Source organism: Arvicanthis niloticus, chromosome 1 (assembly GCF_011762505.2).
Source record: "Arvicanthis niloticus isolate mArvNil1 chromosome 1, mArvNil1.pat.X, whole genome shotgun sequence".
NCBI classification, from domain to species: domain Eukaryota; kingdom Metazoa; phylum Chordata; class Mammalia; order Rodentia; family Muridae; genus Arvicanthis; species Arvicanthis niloticus.
In genome coordinates, this window is record NC_047658.1 from 115,768,543 (window position 1) to 115,792,759 (window position 24,217).

Below are 24,217 nucleotides of genomic sequence, written 5' to 3' on the forward strand. Positions count from 1 at the left end.
AGAGTAAACCAGGTTTGGTCAGACAGTCAAAGTAAAATTAGCCAAGGTTTAAAATGCAAAACGTAACAAGGGTAAAAATACTATAAAAGGTTAAAATAAATATAAAGGATAACATGTCCTTCAATTGGTCTTGAAAAGCAGAAGGCAGATGGTGAAATCTGCACTCATTCTGAAGCCACCATCATCCTCACTCCCTTCTTATAAAACACCAATTTACAATGTGGTACCTGCTTCCCTTTAAAAGGCTCAGCAGTTATCACTAAATGCATTCTAGTCCATTTTTAACACTAGGTCAGAACTGCTAAGCTGGGCACAAAGTTTCACTCTGTCCAATCTGTTGATCTGTTTTAGACTGATACTAGAACAGTTTTAAGACAGGACTCACAGGCCTGCAGCACTCAGAATCATCACTGTCATTCATTTCAGCCCTACAAACTCCTTCCCCCTCTTGCTCACAGGAATCATCAGAGTCTACCTGGCTCAGTGTTTTAACTGCTGCCTAGGGAATGTCTTCCTGTTTTGGAAGGCTGCCTCATGAGAAGCATCCTATTCATTCACCCCATCTTCTGGTCCCATCTAAAGATGGGCTATCATATTATAAGCTGACTTAGTTTTGGTCGTTAAATAACAGCTGCTTTTGGTACTTTATGTCAGTACTGTGTATTTGGCAAGATACTCGTCTTCTGGCCAATAACTTTGAGTCTCCCGGCTAGCAGAACATCATGACACAGCTGTACCTTTTCTGCTTCAAGTGCTTTCTCTACTTTGCTGCCCTGGCTGCTATGCGCTGGGCAGCACCCAGCTGCTTCTTCCTATTCCTTTCTTATAAAATTAACTCGATTTTATGACCAAGATCCGTTTTGCAGCAATCCACTCATAATGCCTCTCCTACACAGTAGGTGGCCTATGGCTGCTTTGTGTATGCTTGTGGCTGACTCTCAGGCCATCACTTATGAGTAGGTGGCATAAACTTTGTGTTTAAGTGCTCACCTCGTGGGCACGCTCTAAAACACTTGGATCCGGCACTGATTCTTCCTGTCTGCATCAGGCCCCCTTCCTTGCGGAGCAGCCCAAAGCACTGTGTCCAGCAGCAGTTACCCATCGCATGCTGCCCAGGCACCAGAAGCCGCATCTGTCCGCTCTGGAGAGCCCCGCCAAGGTGGCCGTTATTGCAGTGGCCTAAAGGCGCGCCGCGCGAGCACCAGGAGCACAGTGCGGTAGCTCTAGGGCGCAACTCCGGCGCGGTGGCTCTAGGGAGCAACTCCGGGAGCCCAGGCCTGGTCCGAGGCAATTTATTTTTATTATTGAAAACAAAGGTTTTCAACTTGCTAGCGAGATTTAAGGACGCCAGCTGCAGTACCCATAATATATCAAAAGAGGGAGCCTAATGGCATTCTCAAAAGGAAGCTGCCAGTTCTGCAAATTCAGTCAGGAGCATCAGTGACCCTTTGCTGACTTCTTTATCAATGTATTTGCTTCATTACCAAAGTTAGGCAAAGAATTCGGTTTGATTTTAAGCTCAGAAGTTCCTAAGGGTCAACAGAATTTAACCTGCTCTCCCAAGCACGGTTCTTTGTGTAGCCCTGGCTGTCCTGGTACTCAGAGATCTGTCTGCCTCTGCCTTCCCAGTTGGAGGATTAAAGGCATGTGCCACAAAAACATTCTTAAGGGTAGAAAATGATTATTCTGAAAAAGGAAGGAATGAAATCGACAAAACCCCAACTTTAATTTTAATTTTAAAGAGCAATTCAAGATGGACACAAGGTTTATTTTATTTGCATAAGTCTTTTGTTTTAATCTGCTAATATTCAATACATCTAATAAAATTTAGGTGGGGGAAAGTCAGGCTCCTGGTTGATTTGTTTGGAGTGGGGTTTTCCATTTGTAGCATAGGGTGGCACATACATACCTTTAATTCCAGCACTCCAGAGGCAGAGTTCTCTGTGAGTTCAAGGCTAGCCTGTCTACAGAGTGAGTTCTGGGACAGCTGAGGCTACAAAAAGAAACCCTCCCTGCCTTGATCCACTTCTTCCCCCAAAAAGTACAAGTACATTAATGTTATCCACTGATGTACCCTTCTGTTTACTCCAGTTTTTAAACATGTCAAAATAAACAATGGTTATTAGGACATCTACTTTAGATTGAGAACCAGGACTAAAATTGAGTATTCTTTTCATATTTTTCTTTAGATGTAAAATTTACAATAAACTATATAATACAGTTACTGGGTATATCTGTTCAATTTCAATCAAAGTGTAGAAAAGACTACACTCCTGAAGGTTCCCTAGTGCACCCTTTTCATTATAGAGTTTGTATCTTGATTCCCCCACACCTATTCCCAAAGGCCCATTCAGGTACAGAGAGGCAGTTTTGGGAAGGAGGTGGTTGTCTTAGGTCATGGGGTGTTGAGGGACTTGTGAGTTTCTTCTTTGTGTTTGGCCATGAGGCTGACAGTTTTGCTTCAGCACATTTGCCCTACAATGGGTGATGCCGTGGCCTCAGAGCAACAAAGCCAACTCTGAGCCCGGCAATCCTTTTTCAAGTTATTTCAGGCATCTGCTACAGTAGTAGAAAGCTGACTAACCCAAAAGTCACAACTCAAAAGCAACCACTGCTGTCTCGCCGCTGTCTGTCCCAGTTATTTTGTTCTACAATCACACAGATGTTCTACAGTCACGTAGATGTAACTGACACAGTACAAATTATTTTATGCTGCTTTTCTCATTGAGCATAATTTCTGAGATTTATATTGATGCAAGCACCAAAACAAAAACAAACCAAACAAATCCAACCCAGCTATGTCCAACTGGAGAGATGGCTTAGCAGATAAGATCACTTGATTCCCTAGGATCCACAAGGTAGAAGAAAACTGATTCCCGTTAAGTTGTCCTGTGATCTATACACAAACATAGCTATGTCAAGGAATGTTTATTCCCTTATTGTTTTCAGCTTCAGGACATTATTAGTAAAAGTGCCACAAAAATATGTATTTGTTTTTACTCCTCTATAGTGGAGTTGCTAGGTCATGGGACAAATTGTTTTTCAAGAATCTGCCTAGCTTTCCTTATTCACTGGGAACTGTTATTTAGGCTGAACCATTAAAATGCATGGATAGTGGTAACTATTAAAACTGTGTGAGATTCAGTACTGGACAGACTTACATTGTATTACAGTCATTTGTGTAAAATTCTTTTGGGAAGTATAGAGGAGTGGTTCTGATGCTTTGATTTAATTGGGAATCTGTGATTACTGATGTTGAAGGTCCTTGTCCACAATTGTTTTTGATCTATCAATAAAGATGCCAGTGGCCAATGGCTGAGTGGAAAGAAAGAGGTGGGACTTCCAGATTCCCATAGGCTGGGAGAGAGAAGGAGAATTGAGAGATACTTGGGGGAGAGAGATGGAATAGACTCAGAGCTGTAGTGTGTGTGTGTGTGTGTGTGTGTGTGTGTGTGTGTGTGATCTTCCAAAATGTAGGTGGAAAAGGAAAGAGGCCTAAGAAAGGCAGCCTGAAAGTGTCTTGGGCAGCAAGACCAACTGGGCAACTAAGTTGAGGGCAGATTTAGAGATATTGAGCTAGGAGTAAAGGTAAGGGCAGGCTAAACGTGAAAGGCTTTGAAGAGGCCAGCCACAGACCCAATAAAGCAGTTTAAAAATGAGCTAATGTGTGTGTGTCTTCCATCTGTGGATCTGGAATAGCTTCTGGGCAGGTGTGTGCTTGCGGCCAGCCGGGAGCATAAAGTGGGACAGCCAGAAACTACCCATAACAGGGAAGTATAATTAGTCTGTTCAGTTTAATTTCTGGTAGTCCAATAGATACACTGTGGCAAGAACTTTCTTAAGGCAGTGACTTATTAATGATGTCTTTCATTATGTGTTGGGGGGCCGACTTTTAGCAGAAAGCGGCTATCAGCTTTGCAGCCATCTTGAGCCATATACCCTGACATGAGACTTGGATTACAATAGCTTACAACAGCTGAGCACACTCCGATAATCTTGGTTTAGATACCTTGAGATTAAAGGTGTGTGAAATTAAAGGTGTGTGAGATTAAAGGTGTGTGACTTAAGAGTATGATTTAGAAGTATAGAGATCAGAGTTAGAGACAAGACCTAAGGGCATGATTAAAGGTGTAACTTAGAGGCGTGGCTTAGAAGTAAGACATATAAAAGGCAGAGACAGACCAGATCAGAATCAGATTGAGATCAGAGAATCAGACACATCAGACATTAGGTAGAAGACACTTGGCTCCAGACAGAATCAGACACAGCAGACAGAGGAGACAGAGAAGGAGACACTTAGAGGAAGAGAGACTGAAGAATAAACGGGATTGAATCACACCCTGTCTGGTCTCCATTCTTCGAGTCTGCCCTCACCCTCGCTCTTGCTGAACACCGACCCTCAGACCGAAGCGGCAGCTTGGACCGGGATACAGTGGCTGCCCAAACGTGGGTCGACCCAGGCCTCAACATTTTGCCTGGGCTGCGACGTTTTTTGGCCGCCCCAACGTGGGGCTAGTGTGGACCCCAAAAATTATGCAAAAATTAAAATTAGTTTTGATAAAGTCTAATTAAATAATTTTAAGATTAGTGCATCCAGTGACCTAAGCACCCTTTGCCTAGCCCCATACCATGCAGATACTTTTTTCTTCTCTTCCATTCCAACAGTCTCATTACTCAGCCTGGATGAACCCAAGTACTCTTATCTAACGTTAGCCACCACTTTGTAAGGTTTGTTGGCTTTGTAAGGTTTTTTTGAAAAAAGTTTTTATGTTTACTAATACTGATTTTCAATTAACTTTGTATACCATGTGATGTTAGAACTGGTGGGCAGCCGGGCAGTGGTGGCGCACGCCTTTAGTCCCAGCACTTGGGAGGCAGAGGCAGGTGGATTTCTGAGTTCGAGGCCAGCCTGGTCTACAAAGTGAGTTCCAGGACAGCCAGGGCTACACAGAGAAACCCTGTCTCGAAAAACCAAAAAAAAAGAAAGAAAAAAAAAACTGGTGGGCAACATCTTAAGACATTGCCTAAGACTTGCCACTTGGTTTATGTGTCCTGTATAGCATGTCCTGCCTGTTCTCAATTACGAGTAGAACCTGTGATTAGGAGAGGCTAGTTAAGTGCAGTAAGCTACCATGTGAGAGTACTAGAGGCTAGAACCTGAGGACAGCTCCAGAAGGTAAACATGACCACTACTCTCCACTTCACAGCTGACAGCTAGTAAGAGTTATGATTTTGGGTGAGAGAAATGGCTTAGCCATTAGGAGTACTGACCTTACAGAGGACTAGTTCAGTTTCCAGCACCTACATCCTGTAAAGATATCATATGTGTGTATGGATGAGGTACCCATCAATAATAAATCTGATGGCCTATGGCTTAGGCAGGAAATAGAAGGTGGAACATCTGGAGAAAGGATTCTGGGATAGAGCCAGGGAGATCCACTTTCGAAGACGTGAGGAGATGGCTACATAGTACCTGAGGACAGATACCTGAATACAGCCTCATGACAGAATGTAGGTTAAAATAATTGGGTTATTTAGGTTATAATTCTTGTCAGAGAAGAGCCTAGCTATATGGCCAAGGTATTTGTAAATATATTTTGAATCTGAGTCTTATTTCATGGGAACGGGAGGAAGAACTAAACCCAACATTTACAACATCCAGTGGCTCACAAGCCTGTAACTCTAGCTTCAGGGTTCTGAATCCCTCTGGACTTTCATGAGCTACCTGCACTCATGTGTACATACCATACACAGACACACACATAAAAGTTTTCAGTTTGTTTTTTGAGACAGGATCTTACTATGTAGACCAGGCTAGCTCCAAGTGGCAGATGAAGCCAGAGTTACAGGTGGTTGTAAGTCACCCAGTGTAGGTGCTGGGGCTAAACTTGGGTCTTTGCAAGAACAATGCACGGTCTTGGTCTTAAGCACTAAACCACCTCTCCAGCCACCTGCCACCATCTCTTACCACTCCCCACCACCACAAGTGGGGATCTAATTCCACAACCTCCATTACCTAAATTCTGTCAGCAAGCAAAGAAGTTGATAACAAGCTCCTGAGCTTGAAATGAGGTTACAATTCTAGAACACACACACGACAATTTTAGAATCAGACCTTACTTCATCATGGCGAGACCTTACACTGAAGATCAGCAGACCCACACCTGGATTTCTGGTCTACAGGATAATCAATACATTCTTTAAATAACTGAACTAGTAGTAATATTATTCCTTGTAGTCTACTTGACTTTTGACATCACTGCTGTCTTTATTACTAGGGTTTCATAATATCTTGAAGTGAATATTCTAGGTCTTTTAATTTTGTTCTTTTCCAAGACTGCTTTGGGTTTGCTAGGTTCTTTGTATTTCCACAGAAGAATTCCATTTGGACATTCAATTTTCTCTGGCAGAAAAATCCTAGTACTTTGACTACATTGTATTGAATCCACATTCTGGACAGCACTGACATGGTAATAATTGCCAGTCTTCCAAATCCAGATAGTACTCTAAGACACCGAGCTGGAGTATTCTCCAGCCCCCTCTTTTTGTTAATTGTGATGTTTAAATGAAATTGTATTATGTACTGCGGGGAGAGGGGACGCAGGGGGCAGGAGACAGGGCTGCAGGTTCTCTATAGCCTAGGCTACTCTCAACTCAAGATCTTCCTCTTTTAGCTTCTCAAATGTTATTAGGATTTTATGTATATACCACCTTATCCGACTTGCAACTCCCCAACCCACTTCATAGTTTTTAAAAATTATTTGCTATTAGTGTACAACAATAAATTGACTTTTAGGTATTTTATTTAGGTATTGCATTTCTCCATGGCAGTAGAAAAGAGCACTGGAGCTCCTGGGGAGCTGCAATCATAGGTGACTGCTGACTCATCTCCAGTCTTTGAGTACTTATTTTACTGTAGTTCTGGGGATCAAACCTAGGACCTCATGCACATTAGACATTTTTACTTATGTTTTGAACATTAGCCAGTATGTCTTCTTAGATTTTTGTTACATTCATTAACCAGTGCTGGTGATTGTTTGATAAATTATGTAGGATGGATTCCTTTCACACAAAGTAACAAAGAGTTACTTTGAAGTGTATTTTCTGTGTGTGTTGTGTGTGCTCCATGTGAGTGCACGTTACCTGTGGAGCTGGATTTACAGGCTGTTATGATCTGCCTGACATGGGTACTGGGAATCAAACTCAGATTTTCTGTAGGAGCAGCAGGTGTTCTTAGTTTATGAGCCATCTCTTTAAGTCCACTGCCCCCCCCCCCCCTTTTTAAAAATAGGTTTTCATTATGTAGCCCAGGCTGAGCTCACTGTCATGCATAAAAGTCAGAGAACAACTTGTGGAAATTGGTTCTCTCCTATCTAGTAGGTTTTTGGGGAACTGAACTCAAGGTGTCAGGCTTGGCAGCAAGTTTCCTTTACCCACTGAGCCATCTTGCCAGCCTGACAGTCTTTACCTTGAATTCTTGATCCTACTGTGTTTAGTGCTTGATGGGATTAATGTCATTTTTATTTAAGCTGGAAAACTTCCTTTAGCATTTCTTGTAGCTCAGGTCATCTATAACAAATTCTCTTTATTTCACATCTAAGAAACACCTTTATAATATATTAAAGATAGTTTGTACTGCATATATGGAATGCCCACAGAGGCCAGAAGTGAGCATCCTCTGAAAGAACAACTAGGGCTCTTAATTGCTAAGCCACTTCTCCAGCCCCTTGGTTTTTAGTCTTCTATTATTTAATCTGGGTTAAAGCTGGACATGGTGGCATATCCCAGCACTCTGGAGGTGGAGGCAAAAGAGAGAAATATAAAATATTTCCCTTGGGTTATTTCATGATTTATTATATATATATTAATTACATTTTACGTGCCTGAGACCTCAGGGCTATGCTATTTCATAATGATCAGATTAAGTATAGCCCAGTAATATGATTTATGGCAAATGTCTATTTTGGCTTGGTGATGCTGGAGTCTGAGTAGTCATGTAGCAGTTATAAGGATACTGCTTGTTATCCTGGATACCAAGGACTCAACAAGCAATTTTGGATGACAACTCTGTGTTTTGTCATCATAGTTGTGGAAGAATTTGATATTTCCCTGCATTGAGTGTGTTGACAGCTGAAAGCTTGCCTGGTATCTTCCTCTGTGTGACCCTTTGCTGCAATCAACAGTGTTATCAGTTTCTGAACCCACTGAGTCCTAACCAATCACTCAGCCTGAGAGTTGTCTCAAGACCTCTGACACAGTTCCAAGGTTGTCTTTGGACTTACCCTATTAGGTGATAGCTGAGTTTTAACCAGGCAGTGTGTGTATTTTGTAGACTAGGAAGCCTGTGATCATTTTATCTTCAAAAAGCTCTTCTCTAGTCTGCTGTGGGACTTTGATTACACCATCTTTAATCAATATTTAACTATATGTCAATCTGCCTTAACTACCATCTAAAAATATTTACCAGTAACAGAATTTGGTCAATGAGAAATATCCTTAACTTCCACAGCTCTTTTCATTTCTTTCTAGATGAGATAGTTCAGTTGGGAATTACTAATAATTACTACTTACAAAGTTCTTTACTTATAACAACACTATAAAACATGGTAAAATAACTACCATCATCCCTTTACTAAAGGAAGATGATGAACCAGTTAGGCTTGTTGTCTAAGGTCACACTGAAGTCTGAAAATGGCAAAATTAGACAGGAGGCTTTATGACCTAATTTCTATATGCTTCATCACTCAAAATGGTTGCAATGAGAACCACTGCAACCCAGGAATTCAAAAGGTACTGATGTATCACTGGAGTAGTAATCTACTTCAGTCCTGGCTGTATGTAGAGTTTTAAGTATCTTTCCCTACCCCTCAAACTGTGGTGGTTTGAATGAGAACAGCCTGCATAGGTTCATATGCTTGAACCTGGTTGGTCCCTGGTTGGTGGAACTGTTTTGGTAAGGACTAATAGGTACTGTTGGGGAAGGAGTGTCACTTTGAAGTGGGCTTTGAAGTTTCAAAAGTCCATGCCAGTTGGCTGTTTCCTAATTGTGCATTAAATGTAAGCTCACAGTTAGTGCTCCAGAGCTATGCCTGCCTGCCGCTATGATCCCCACCGTGATCATCATGAAGTCATACTCTCTGAAACTATAGGCAAGTCCCCAACCCCCACCCCACCTGTTTTTTGAGGCAAGCTTTCTTTGTGTAGCCCTAGCTGTTCTAGAACTCCCTCTGTAGACCAGGCTCAGAGATCCACCTGCCTGTGCCTTCCGAGTGCTGGAATTAAATGCATATGCCATGACCATCATGCTAAGAAAGCCCCACCCCCCCTTTTTTTTTTTTGTTTTTTTTCGAGACAGGGTTTCTCTGTGTAGCCCTGGCTGTCCTGGAACTCACTCTGTAGACCAGGCTGGCCTCGAACTCAGAAGTCCACCTGCCTCTGCCTCCCAAGTGCTGGGATTAAAGGTGTGCGCCACCACCGCCCAGCCCAAGAAAGCCCTTTTTGAATGCTTTCTTTCATAAGTTGCCTTGGTCATGGTGTCTCTCACAGCAATAAAAAGTAGCCAATACACGTCACAAGATAAACAGCATTTAAAACCATTTTACTGAAAGCCATCTGCTAGGAAAGAGATAATTTCAAATAAAAAACAAACAAACAAACAAACAAACAACCCAAGAAGATCTTCTGGTACTGTTAAATGTCCTCCTGTCTGAAGACTGTTCAGTAGGTCTGAAGTACAAGAATGAATGAATTTCTCTTAAGTATTACTAAAAAAAAAAAAAAAAAAAAAAAAGCACTCTAATAATGGTCACCTACTTTCAAAGCATAAACCCTCTGTGGAATACAGCAAATTAATTAAAAGTTACATTTACTGAGTTTCCCTGCAGGAATTCTTTTACCTTTGATAACTAATTAAAATTCACAAGTCCCATATTTTAAAACAAAATCCAAGTGCCTATCAATGTTCACTATTATGGAGATTTAAAAAACTGAATTTTGAAAAGAAGTAAGAATACAGACTGGGCCTGTAATCTCAGCACTTGAGAGGCTGAAGCAGAGTACTATGAGCTCAACAATAGCCTGGGCTACATAGTGAGTTCCAGGCCAGCTTGGGGTAACCTTGTCTCAAAACAAACAGCAGCAAAATCACAAACTGGTAAATAAATATGAATGTGGTGATGTTCTTAAAGGCAATAATCACAGTCAGGCCACTTAGGAAGAAAGAAGGACCTTGAAACAGAACAGAACTCAGGAGGTTAGTTCCCAAAGTTTGTGGCTCTAGGAAATACAGATATAGAGAAACCAAGTTAAGTGATCACTCAGTATGTGGGCAATCTGCCTTTCTTATAGGGCATAAAGCAGAATGAAAAAGTGGTAGTCTGATAATCATAGCAGCATTAGCCACATGCAGAATTTCTGTCATAAATGGTTACCTGGGAAATCACTGAGAAGTCTTGCTAGAACATGCTTGTTAACCATTTCAGTCTTGGTAAGGCTGGAAATAGAATCTATTCTAGTGTCTTTGACGATAATAGGCTTTTTGGGAATCCCAAGATCAGATCCAGTTTTGACATCTGTGTGTTCTAGGATGTCAGATGAACTCTGTGGCCCAGACTGTGGAGCAAAGGCTTGCTTGAGTTTTCCTCCAGGAGACACTGCTTCATCCTGCACATTCTCAGCTTGCCTTTCCCCTAATTCTTTAATGGCTCTGATGGTGAGCTGCTCTTGCTCTAAGTCAGGAGATACCATGGGGGCGCTTCCATTTGTTTCTCTGCTGTTTTCATTGTATTTACTTTTAGTATTTCTGGTTTCAGAACCACTTAGCTCACTTTTATGCAAGAGTTCCACAGGCAAAGTGTTTTTAAAGTCTGCTATCTTCTCTAACACTGCTTCTTTATCCAATATCCCCTTCTCCTTGGCTCCTGTAAGGGCAGCCATCAAGTTCTCTGAGGAGGAACCATCTGTATCTTCAGCATATTTTCCAAGCAAAGATTCCAACTTGGCAGAAGCTGGCACAGTTAGTGAGCATCCTGTCTCACTAAGAACACTTGGAGGTGCTGCTGAGCAAACTTTGGGGTTGTTAGTCATAGCAAGCTTTTCAGGTGTGACTTCATTCAGGGTATCAGGTACTTGTGAAGACACCTCACCTTCCAAACTCCTCTGAGTAGGAGTTTCTGGTTGGGCCTGCTGCTGCTCAGAGTTTTCACACATTTCACTCCTCACAGTTTCATGACTGGGAGTCTCTTTGATTTCCCTTTCACTTGTTTTTGCAGCAGCACTTGGAAGGGACTCAGGTTTTTCTGGCAAAAATTTGTTGTTCTTAACTGAGGGATTTTCTGTGATGTCCTCTATTACTGTGTCATCAGATTCCCCAGAACTGTCAACCTCTGTGACTTCCCCCAGCACAGAGTTAGGCCAGGCACCCCTCGGGTCAGGCAAAGTCACTTCCACTGTTTCTGCTCCAGAGCCTAAGACCCATTTCTCAGGCACAGAGCCAGGCAGCTCTGAATAAGGCCGAGAACTGCCTGGCACACCTTTGCCACCATCGTCTTTTGTGGAACTGAGGTAGTCTCTTACAGGTTTTCCTTCTGTAAATGCTTCTGTCCAGACATCTGTGGGTTTGGTAATGGGAGTGTTCCCATTAAAAGAACATACAGATATTTTCTGTTGAGGGTTTGTTTTAAGATTTACAACTGGAATTTCTGAGCGATGTTCACTCCTGTCTAGTCTTGTACTTTCTGTGGTGCAAGATGATTTATGGGCCTGTTGTTTTGCTTGGGGATCTAAGTCCCAAGTCAGTATTTCATTAGTAAAGTTATGCATATCGTTCACACATCTAGACACCTCTTCCAGTGCTGCTGCAGTGTGTGAGAACTGTCTACTGAGTAGTGCAGATGATGGGTAACGCCCTGCCTCTTTATTTCTCAGTGGAAACACTTTGTCACTCATTTCCAACAAGTCTGCAGGGGATTCTCTATCACCATGAGCTGCCCAGCCACCCAAATCATTTGTGCTTTCCTTATACAAATCTTTAAATTCTCTGTCAAATGTTGCTTTGTCAATAATTACTTCAAATGGTGACTCAGGAGAATCTTTTTCTACACTGGCTACTGAAAGTTCAGATGGAGACAAGGAATATGTACAAATGTGTTCTGTCTTAGACTGCCCAAGTTCCAGTGCACTTCTGTCCTCTGCACTTGGAACCTTGTTTGGGTTCTTGGGTTCTTGGTCTTTAACTACCCACTCTTCTGCTGGACCAAAAGCAGGTTGCTTTGGGAAACTGTTTGGAAGAGAAGGGTGGCTGCAAGGAATGCCAGCTGCAAGAGAAACCGGAGCATCTACTCTGTCCTTGTTGGTCCCCTGAGGTGAGTTCAGCTTTTTCTTATCTAGAAGAACCAAGGGGTCTTTTCCTTCTTTAGCTAGAACAAGCTCGCTGCCTAATGTTTCACTTTTTTCTCCAAGCGGTGTTGTAGGGTCAGGGTTATGTATTTCAGAAGATGAAAAAAAGGAGGAAGCCATAATTTTTGAAGGTGGCTCATCAGAGCAAAGAGAGCTCAATCCTGCTATGGTCAGAATTTGAAAGGAAAAAAATCATTTACCAGGTGCAAGTACACACATTAGCTAGTCAGGCCAAGCAGCATGCTTTTTACTTTTAAAATCACACAATACACACACACACACACACACACACACACACACACACACACACACAATGTTATAAACAGATACATACACACATAAGTACATAGCAAACAAACCAAAGATGGCTGTCCTACAAAACATGCAAAAAACTGCCAACAATAAAACAAAAGCCAGTATCATGCTACAAATTGCAAATGACAAACTATTTTTCAGGACAACTATTTTTTAGTTTACTCTCCCCACCCCCTGCATAATAAAGGGGTGATGGTACTGGGATATTTGGGAAGTTTTTCTTTTCTTTTGGAGGGGGGCTAGTTATTCTATAGGAGCAACATAATCTATACAAACAGCTTGCTTTGTAAGCTGAGCAATTCAGAACATACTGGCTCTATAGATCCCCTGTTATAGTCCTCACAATCTGAGACAATAGAATAAGCAGCTTGACTCAAGTTGTTCTTGATTTAGAAAGGCAGATCTTTCTTGAGTCTGAAAATCAGACTAAAAACATTCCATTCTATCATTCAACAAAGGAGTGCAAATTCTTGATGTTCTAGAGTGTTTTTTTGAAAAGCTCAGCCTACCATCAACTGGCTATTTTAATCCAATCACACAGTGCATCACAGTAAGGGTCTCCTTGAGTTCAGAGGCGGCTCAGGACTTGATTTCTGAACAGTGTTGGACCTGTTAAGGCTATGGGGATTATGGAGATGGACACAACTTTGCAATTGGCCAGGTGTACAGTGTTATAGTGAGACATCTGGGTGTCAGTTGACAAGGGTGGACTTGTGGAAGTTCCTCTTCATTGTCACTTCAGGAACTGTCTATGACGATACTTCAAAGAGGTTAACTGAATGTGGATGGCATCACCCCATGCCTAGTCTAGGGGCTCAGACAAAATAAACAAGAAATGGGGTGACCAGTACCCTGTTCTTTGTTTCCCAACCCAATAAATATTCTGAACACATAATCTAAAATAAAGCTTTCTTCCTTTTTAAAAATACTGAATAGTATGAGTTGGTTTCTTTGGGTTAAAACATTAGAGTTATTTTAAAAACAGGAGTGATGTACTAAGTCTTACTGGTTAGTAATTTCACAGCAACCAACCATTTACTATGATATTATTTTCTAATCTAAGGAAGGATGAAAATAACCGTCCCAAGACGGCACTGTCTTTCCCACACATGAGAGAGAAGGCACTGACTTTTTCACACACTGCTACATCTCTGGAGCTGGAACAGAGCAGACCCTAAAATTAAATGAATCAAAGGTACAACTCGGGTGAGGTGAGGCTCAGGACAGCAATGCCTTGAGCGTGAATGAGTAATTAGGAAGACATGAAAAAAGAATTCCTTTGTGATTGTCTCTACAACATAGCCTAGGCTCTCTTTTCTTCTAGTTATAGCAGATAAAAGGATATTTATGACATCATGCAAATCATTAAAAATTAAAATAGTCAGCTATTTTAGTACAATAAACAAAATCATACTATTATAGGATGTTTCCAAATGCCATATACAAAGAGTTGTTGCCTTATTAGCCAGGAGTAGTGGTGCATGCCTTTAGTACACTGAGTGGGGTTGGGGGTAGCAGAGGCAGAAAGATCTCTGTCAGTCAGAGGCTAGCATGGTTTACATAGTGAGTTCCAGGACAGCCAGGGCTATGTACAGAGACCCTGTCTCCAAAAAGAAAAATGAGAGTTGTTTTATTCTAGCACATCACTAAAATTTTATATCACAGAATCTGAGCTTTAGAACAGTAAAGCTGTAAGCTAGGCAACAAGAACACCTTCATAAATGGGGGTGGGTGGCTGTAGAAGTAGGTCTGGTTATAAAACTGACAGGAAAAAAAAAATGACGCTACAGATGTCAGAAAGTCATGTATACCCATCACTACATATCTGAGATCCTCAGCATAAAAAAGGTTTAAGGTAAATGAACCCCAGTACCTGGGTTAAAATTCTGAAACTTTCCCAACAGAAATGGAACTCTGAGGCAAGGAAAACTGATCTCACAAAGAGAGCATAGCCTACCATTTTATAGACATGGAATTTCAGATGATTCAGAAGACTTGCAGATAAGAGTGCCAGTGAAGTAAATTATGTCCATCACATGCCAGACACCATTTCAGAAACTGGATTTAATGCAGTAAATTAAACAGAAAAACCCTGTTCTTTATGAAGCTAACAGGGAAGAAAGACCAAAATACACAAAATCAATAAACAAATAAAATAATGGTACTGGTTATATTCCATGAAAAGAAAAAAAACACAATAGGAAGAAACGATGATCACAAAATATGTAATTACTAGAAAAACAGTGAGAACATGTGTGCTTTGGAAGAACGTGAACTTGCCAGTTTCCTATGCTCTGTTTTTCTTCTATTTCCTCTGAACTCTGAGCACTCCAGTGGTTTTGAACTGGGTATAGAACAATCTAAGGCAAAACTATAAGGTTAGGCTAGAAGTCTTGCTGTCAGAATGCTAGTGAATTTTCTTATGAGCATCATGACTATCTGTTAGACTGAAAATATTTTATTAAATATATACTTTTTCTTTTTTGATGCAACGTCTTCTGTGTTCCAGGCTGGCCTCAAACTTATTATGTAGCTCAGAATATTCCTGAACTCCTGATTCTCTTGCCTCTACCTCCCAAGGGCTTCCTATCAATCAACTGAACTACAGCCCCAGCTCCTTACTAAAGCCTCTGATAAGCCTTTAATCCCAGCACTTGGGATGTAGATCTCTGAGTTCAAAACCAGCCTGGTCTACAGAGTTCCAGGACAGCCAGTTACATAAGGAAAGCCCTGTCTTGAAAAACCAAAAGCCTGATACATGTGCACAAACACACACACACCCATGCTCCCTAATAATGATTTAATAACTATCTGTGGTGGACAGCGCTTTGTGAAGTTTTGAGAGTAAACAGAACATTGCCTTGTTCATTCTTTGGTGATCGTGAGATATAGGATGCTTGCTCTCATTACTGTCAGACTTTCCCTCATGTAGCCAAAGAAGTTAACATCCTCATCTGTGTCTTAATTTTAATGATCTTCATTAGAATTTTGGAAAATGAAAAGAAATTCTGGCTAACTGTAATCCTAACAAACTTGGGCAGAGTAGATATGTACTAACACAATGAAAAAAATTAGGCTGGAAGTAAAAGGTTTATAATGTGAAAACATTAGGCAGAAATAACAAGCCTTTTACAACAGCTCTAAACAAGAACTCTCCAATTAGTAGACAGCATGGCATTTAATAGCCATTAGTGTTTTACAAATCAGCACCTTAGAAACAGTAGAAAACTCTAGAGAACATAGAAGTTGTTATTTACTAAAATGCTATACACTACATGACTTGCTGATCAAACAGGTTTGGGCTATTGTATGAATAAGAAAATGTCTACTAGCTTTTCTTTTCAAACACCCAGCCCATGGTGTCTCATGCATTTGACCACAGCACCCAGGAGGCAGAGACAGGCAGATCTCTGAGAGCTCCAGAACAGCCAGGGCTACAGTTACCCTGTCTCAAAAAACAAAATAAACACAAACAAACATATACCTTGCTATGTTTCACAGACACTTAAACCTCATGAGTAGGGTATGGTGCAACTATCTGTAATCCCACACTTGGGAGGTTTAAGATCAGCAAGCAAGCATTTGGGAGCAGTAAGATTAGGAATTTGAGGCCAGCTTGTGTTATATGATACCTTGTCTCAAAACAAACAAATGAACAAACAAACAACAACAAAACCACAAAACATTACCACCACCACCACAACCAGCAACAACAAAAAACTTTTAAAAGGGGGCTAGAAAGATGGCTCTGTGGTCAAGAGCAATTTGTTTGGCAGAGGACCTGGGTTCAGTTCCTAGCACCCACATGGTACCCATCTAAAATTCCAATTTCAGGAGATTGATCCAATGTCCTTTTCTGTCTTCTATGGGCATCAGGTATACATACAAGCAAACATCCACACACATTAAAAATAGGAAGAGTTGGGAATGGTGGCAGGCACCTTTAATCCCAGTACTAGATAAGCAAAGTTAGACAGATCTCTGAATTCAAGGCCAGCCTGGTCTACTGTGAATTCCAAGCAAGTTAGGGTAACAAAGTAAGACTGTCTCAAATAAAATAAAATAAAATAAAATAAAATAAAATAAAATAAAATAAAATATATTTAAACATCATTGCAAGTAGCTTCTAAATTAAGTTTTTTTTCCAACACTAGGATCCATTACACATTCATTTTAAGGTTTTTCTATGTAGCCCTGGAACTCACTCTGTAGACCAGGCTGGGATTAAGGCATATACCACCACTGCTCAGCTATAGGAGCTTAAAAAAATTTTTTTTAAACCTCTTTTGAGACAGGGTCTTTCACTCTACATAGACCTGGCTGGCCTGAAAATCACTATGTAGATGAGGCTGATCTTGAACAAATATTCACCTGTCTCTGCAATACTTCCCCCCCACCCCCCGTAAAGTCCTGGCATTAAAGTGTGTACCATCTTGTATTTATGGAGCTATATCTTTTACTCATTAACTCAGAATCTCCAAGAATAGAGCTCAAGGGTCTGACCTCTAGTTTCCCTGACACATCTAGTTCATGTTAGAAGACAGAGGATCACAGCTGCATTTCAGAGCTCTAGTTCTGTAAGTCACAGGTAGTGGCTGCTCTCTTCACTGTCCATCACATGTCCAGGAGTACAGTGAGGAGCAGGGGTGGATCTTTGTTTACTTTACTCCCATAGGGCTGGGTTGGGGCTCTGGGTTCCACTCCCACAATCACACACAAAACTAAACCAAACCATGAGCTGGAGAGACGGCTCATCAGTTAAGAGCACTGGCTGCTCTTCTAGAGGACCGGGGCTCAATTCAGCACCTACATGGCAGCTCATAACTGTCTGTAACTCCTGTTCCTTGGGACCCAAAGCCCTCATTTAGATATACATACAGGTAAAGCACCAATTACATAAAATAAAAATAATTTAAACAAACAAGTAATAAATTATAATAAAAATAAAACCAGGTCAATTTTAAGCCTATTTTTAAAAATACAGTAATACTAAGTTTGTGTGGAATAAGGCAAAGAACTACTTGACTAGAAATCTGGCATGGGAATTGACTGAGGAAGATTTTCAAGAACTAGAATATTTTATATGATGAAAATTAAAAAGTGACACAATTAAAAAAATTCAGGTGAATTCAACATATATATCAAATGAATATATTTGAATTGTAAAATCCCTTATAGCTTACCCTACTTTTAAAAATATCTTCTCTACATTTTCCCACTCAAGCCATCTCTTAGAAAGAATGAAAGTTTACTGTTTATGTAAATATTCCTACCATAATCACTGTAAACATGTGATCTAGATCCAAGAAGCATATTAGCTCTACTGTTAAAGAGTTCTTCCTACAAAGAATGAATAGCTTAGACTAACATTATGCTTACCACTTAGTTAATTCCCCTTTTACTTACAAATTCTATTGTTTTAACTAAAGGGACACTCTCAACATGGAGGACTACACACATCAGCAAAGGGGTGCCAGCCTGTAGAAGCCACTAAGCCATTCTTTCACATGAACAGTATGTATATCAACACAAAGGGAGCTTGGAATATTCAGGTGTAGGATTTTCTACACTTGAATTTTCTTATGTTCACAGAACAAGGCGGCAAGACATATTACCGTGCACAACAGTACCAGCAACTTTCAGCCACAGCATCCAAATAGGAAGTTAGCCAGGAGACAACTTTGCAGCCAAGCAAGGTCCTAAACAAAGTCTCTTTTGTACAAAGAAAAATGTTTTGCTTTAAAAAAAAATTTTTTTTTTTAAGAAAAAAGGCTGTAACTGGCAAAATGTTTTTCTCAATGCTTTGCCCTAAAGTTCAATGTTGCAACTTCCTATTCCAGACACCCATTGCATCAGTCAGACTGAGCACGAATGCCCCTGATGTAGGTCCACTTCTAATCCCCAATGGTGGATAAAGTCTGTCTGTCTTTCCATCAACTTAAAAAAAAAAAAGTTTTCTAAAGAAAATAAAAGTATTTTCCGGGCTCCGCTCTCTTTAAAGCTGAAACCAAATTTCAATTTGATTTTGTGTTTAATGGAAGGCTTCTTTTCCCAATAATAGCACATTATATCACTATAAAAATAGAAATATGGTCAAAGTTCTACCGCTTTGCTCTCATGGATTTAATAACAACTTCAACATTACATCCTTTAAAAAGTTTCTAAATCCTAAATGCAGCTACTTTTTTGATCATCTGTATCACAGGTGCAGCAGTTAGATATAAGCAAGGACTTTGTAGTCTTTGGTCTGTGTGACACTGAGCCAGGTACCTCACCATTCTAAAGCCAAGTTGCTCTACTGAGCTAGTGCCTTTCCTCCACCACTGGCTGTGAGAGTTAATGATTTGCATTAAATACTAGCATGGTAAAGGGTCCTTAAAAATTACCTACATACAGTATGATTTTCCAATGTCTTTATGTGTCTTATATCAGAAGACACCATCAAAAGTCACTCAATTCTGAAACACTTTGGAAGTGCCTGAAGTTGATGGAAAAAGGAGCCCAGAGGTAGAAGACTGCAAGGGCCTACTCCCAAGCACAAGTTAACTAAGGATTCTGGTATATTAACTATAAATGTATTTATTAAAAAGGTTGACTTCCTAGCTTATATAACATATCTGTTATAGAAATAAGTTAATAAATATAATTTATTTTGGAAAAACATGACTTTTACTCAATCCAAATTAATGAGTCCTCTCTCCCTCCCTTCTTTTCTTCTTTTTCTCTTTCTTTCTTTATTTCCCCCCTTCCTTTCTCCCTCCCTCCCTCCTTCCCTTCTCCTTCCTTCCATCCATCCATCCATCCATCCATCCACATGTACCTCCCTGAAACCTGATAATGGTAAATAATCTATATTTCAGCATTAAAAATATAAAATAATTTTTGGTGTTGTACTGAGGACTGAACCAGGTCCTTCTGCATGATAAGGTAAAACCTCAACTACTGAGTTATAGTCTCAGCCCACAAATCATTTTTAAATCTAAAAATGTCCTCCTTAATGACTGCTATGTACTGTGTGAAATGGGTTTGGACAGATAAAAAAGGAGCATGTTTGCCACAAGACTAAAGGGTTAAGGGATACAGAAGAGATTAGTTGGATTAGTAATAGAGATTCAAGTGTCCTGCTAGTGGCAACATTCAAAAAGGATTCTGTGAGATCTGACTGCTTCTAGTTCCAGGGTTTTAATTGTTAACTGAATATAACCAAATATACTTACTTTGAAAGGCAGTCTAGAAAATTCCAATATTGGCCACCCTAAAGTATGACTAATCACCTGCCAAGTGGTTTCTTCACACAGTGAACACGCTGACTTCCAGACTAGCAGACCTCCCCTAAACTGACTTCTAAATCCTTTTTGTTGTTGCTGCTTGCAAGGAAAATGCTACTGAAGAGACGGGGCTGAGACACTGTCAGGGACACAGCACTATTAACTGCCTTTACATAAGACTGTTCTGAATCTGCACAAGTCAAAATAAAATGCTTTGGTAAGCAAAATGTAAGCATGATCAACATGTTCTTATGAAGACTAGAATGTACTACAACACTGAAGCTACTTAAAAGAGAGGTTTTGATCCCTTTTACTTATCTCCTTTCTACTGAGGTGCATGTGTGCTGTTTGCAAGCAGGGGCTAAGATAGCTATTTCAGTATGACATTGTATTCCTAACACTGCTTATTAGAAATTGCCTTGAGTTACATTACTCAATATCTAGGATATCAACTATTCCCTTTCTGTGTGAAAAGTGACTCAAATGTAGAACGTATCTTTCAAAATCTGAAATATTTACAACTAAAGAAAAAATTATTTGTTTTAATTAAAATATGGTATTTTTCTTCCAGAGTAGAATAAATTCAATATTTATTTGTTTAAATTATCAACTAATGAGTAGGAAATAGCTTAAAAATAGCTATTTTAAATATCAGAACAATATAACTACTTTTATATATGTGAATTACTTGTGAGTTCATAAAACTTCTGTCTTTGAAAGTAAACACTTGGCTCATAAAACAGCAGAATTATGATTCTAGTCTTTTATTATCTTAAAATCATATAATTTAAGGATATTATAGAGGAGTTAGGGATGCTAAGTTATCAGCTGGAATGAAACCATTTCATAAGGTTTTCATCCTTTTTAAAATTTTAAAAAAGATTTCTATTTATATTATGGGCATGAGTGTTTTACATGCCTAAGTGTACTTTATGCCTAAGGGGACAAAAACTGTCATTGGATCCCCTCAAACCGGATTTATAGTTATAAGCTGTCACATGGGTGCTGGGAACTGAACCCTGTTCCTCTGCAAGAACAGCTAGTACTCTTAACCACTGAGCCATCACTCTTCAGACCTTAACTTTTAATTTTTGCATTGTTGGATATCTAACTCAGGGCCTCATGTATACTAGGTAAGTGCTCCAACTTGAACTACACCCCCAGCACTGTGTTTTTATTATTATAAGGTCAAAGTCTTCCTTATGAACCAGCATCCAAATTGCAGAAAGTCCCAATTAGAGCAAGGAATATTTTTCATAGAACTTTTGATATCTATCTAGTGACTTTAATTATACATGATCCCCCAATGCTTAGGTGATGCTGGGGCTAAACCCAAAGATTTGTGCATGGAAGGCAAGTGTTCTAGTATTAAGCTGTAACAATCTAATCATTTTATCTTTAAAAAGTAAGTTTCCCATTGACCTGTACTTAGGTATAATACCACAGTACAAATGGAGTGCATCTTACTAGCACATTATAATCAACAAAGGATACATCATGCTTTCAAAGTTTTCGCAGGAGCTACTATACTAACTTAAGATATCTTTCCCATTGGTTGACAATTTTTGTGTTTGTTTGTTTTGTGACTAGGTGGTTCTTGCTGTGTAATCCTTGCTGGCTTGGAATTCACAGGTGATCCTCCTGCTTCTGTTCAGAGTGCTAGGATTATAGGTATGAAAACCACACTTGGATTTTTTTTTTTTTAAGTCACTGCTTAATCTCTAGGATAAGGAGCCTTAATTACTATAAGTCAACTGACTTATTCAATATTGCTAAGCATCTGAAAACAGCCTAGCTGTTGGGATAAATTTCAGACAGATTTATAAACCTTGTAGCCAGGCTGTTATTTTGTAGGTCACCGGAAGAATACTTTCATTCTGTTTCCAAATAAATTCAAAATAATAGGGTAAGTGTATGCTGAGACTGAAAAATTCCAAACCCTACATGCAAACTTTTAATATTTTTAAGATTTATTTTATTTTTAATTGCATGTGGGGGAGTATATACATGTAGAGTTCAGTGCTTGTAGAGGCCTAACTGATCCATGAAGCTAGAAATACAGTAAGTTATCTAACATAAGTGCTGGTAATTAAACTTAGGGCCTCTATAAAAGCAAAAGGAGCTCTTAATTGTTGCACTATCATTCCCAATACACTTTAAACTGTGTGTGTGAGAGACTTCATGGATGGAGATCAGAGGATAACCTATGGGAGCTGATTCATTCTCTCCTTCTACTACATGGTTCTGAGGATTGAACTCAGCTTAGTAGGCTAGGTGGAAGGCACCTTAACCTGCGGAGATATCTCACTGGCCAAGTTTTTAATTTTTAAGTAATAGTCAACACTACATTTAAACTTTGGTATAAATGGTTCACTTAGCTTCATTCAAGTATAATCTTCACAGGGACCTACTGGCAACTCTTAAGTAGAGAAAGGATGGGCTAGTAATCCATTTTAAGAAATGTGGGGGCAATAAAAGAGTTCCACCTCATCCTCAGTTACAGCCTCTTTCTTAACATTTTTCTTTTTATTAATGTGCAAAAAAAAGTTATGGACTTGCCTTGTGAGGTCGAAAATATAGATACAGGCTGAGAGGAAGAGGAAGAAACAAAGGAATCTGAAAGAAAATATACAGAATGAAAATTTGACAAGCCCACACAGGAATCTTCATCTTAACTTTCTTTTTCTGGAGGGTCAAACAGTATCATTTTTATTGGGCTTACTAGCCAAGGGAAGATTCAGGCTTTATTCTACTGACTCTTTTCACTCACCTGCCAGTGACACCTCATTTCACTCCCAGGATGCACTTCTACAAGTTCACCAGGTCAATCTCTATAGACAAACATTATCACCTTGAAGAAAGAGGAAGCTCTACCATTTCACAACAGCCACAACCTCAAGAATAGATACTCCTGCTGCCCTCTGGCAAAGAGGTTTCTAAGTACTCTACATCTAGGAGCATAGCACTTAAAAATATTTAATTGGCAAAACCTGACTCTCAATACCTTAAAAAAAAATCATAATTCACTGGTCAAATAGGGCTAAATGAGAAATCTTTCAGCTTTGAAAATCACACTCCTGCCAGGCAGTGGTGGCGCACGCCTTTAATCCCAGCACTTGGGAGGCAAAGGTAGGCAGATTTCTGAGTTTGAGGCAAGCCTGGTCTACAGAGTGAGTTCCAGGACAGTCAAGACTATACAGAGAAACCCTGTCTCGAAAAAAACCAAAAAACAAAGAAAATCACACTCCTTCAATCTGTCAACATATAAAAAAAGTAACATATATATAACATCTAAAGAGATGTTATGTTATCTGCTCCATAAACATACTCTAACTAAGTAGTTAATGCTTCCAGGAATCCATCCTACAAAGTACATATGTGTACAAGGACACGTGTGTAAGGACATTCAGTAAGGGCACTTGTTTTAAGTAGTAGAAATAATGTAAATGTCTACCAATAAATGACTAGTTAAAAAACAACATCTAGGGGGCTGGAGAGATGGCTCAGCAGTTAAGAGCACTGGCTACTTGCTCTTCCAGAAGTCCTGAGTTCAATTCCCAGCAACCACGTGGTGGTTCATAACCATCTATAATGGGATCTGATGCCCTCTTCTGGTGTGTCTGAAGATAGCTACAGTATACTCATGTAAACGAAATAAATAAATCAAAAAAAAAAAACAAAAAAACAAAAACAAAAAAACAAAAAAAAGAGTATGTATTACATTAAAAAAAACCCAACATCTAAACAATTAAGTTGCTGACTGGAAAAGAATAAAGTACAAGCTTTAGCCGGTGACGCCTCTCTGCAGCCCAGGAGCACAGGACCCTAAGGTGGAAGATCATCTAAGTTCACAGAGACCAGGACAGGCAACACAATTTTGCCCCATTTCCTCCTGCCAAAAAACCAGGTGAAGCTACATATACTGATATAGCCAGCATATTAAATATAAAAGTGCATTCACTGTGCTCCCACATGTTCAGTACAACAAAAGGGACTAACAGAGGGATTAAAAATCTGAGGTAAAACCTGTATGAAGGTCTGGAACCCCAGCACTTGGGAATTAAATGCAGGAGGATCTGTTCAGTACAGCCTGGGATACATGACATTCTGGCACATCTGTCTCTATGTCTCCCTCACACAGAGAACCATGAATGGTGGCACACACTTTTGAATCCCAGTGCTCAAGAGGCAGAGGCAAGGCAGGCAGATCTTTGTGAGTTCAGGTTAGCCTGATCTAT

At 39.9% G+C, this 24,217-nt stretch overlaps 1 protein-coding gene across 4 annotated transcripts in view; it reads right to left on the bottom strand.

Annotated features, from left to right (window-relative positions):
• Positions 1-24,217, bottom strand: part of Rtn3 (reticulon 3) — a 53,326-nt gene that overhangs the window by 15,094 nt on the left and 14,015 nt on the right. The window contains exons 2-3 of one of the 4 annotated variants that reach the window (XM_076916453.1): positions 22,539-22,595; positions 10,431-11,609 (exon numbers count right to left, since the gene is read on the bottom strand). The exons of 1 other annotated variant lie outside the window; for it this stretch is intronic. In XM_076916453.1, coding sequence (XP_076772568.1) covers positions 10,431-11,609; positions 22,539-22,595 — 1,236 coding nt within the window. Of the gene's footprint in view, positions 1-10,430; positions 12,558-22,538; positions 22,596-24,217 lie in introns of all 4 variants that reach the window. 2 more of the 4 variants (XM_076916448.1, XM_034502601.2) reach the window with 2 other exon arrangements.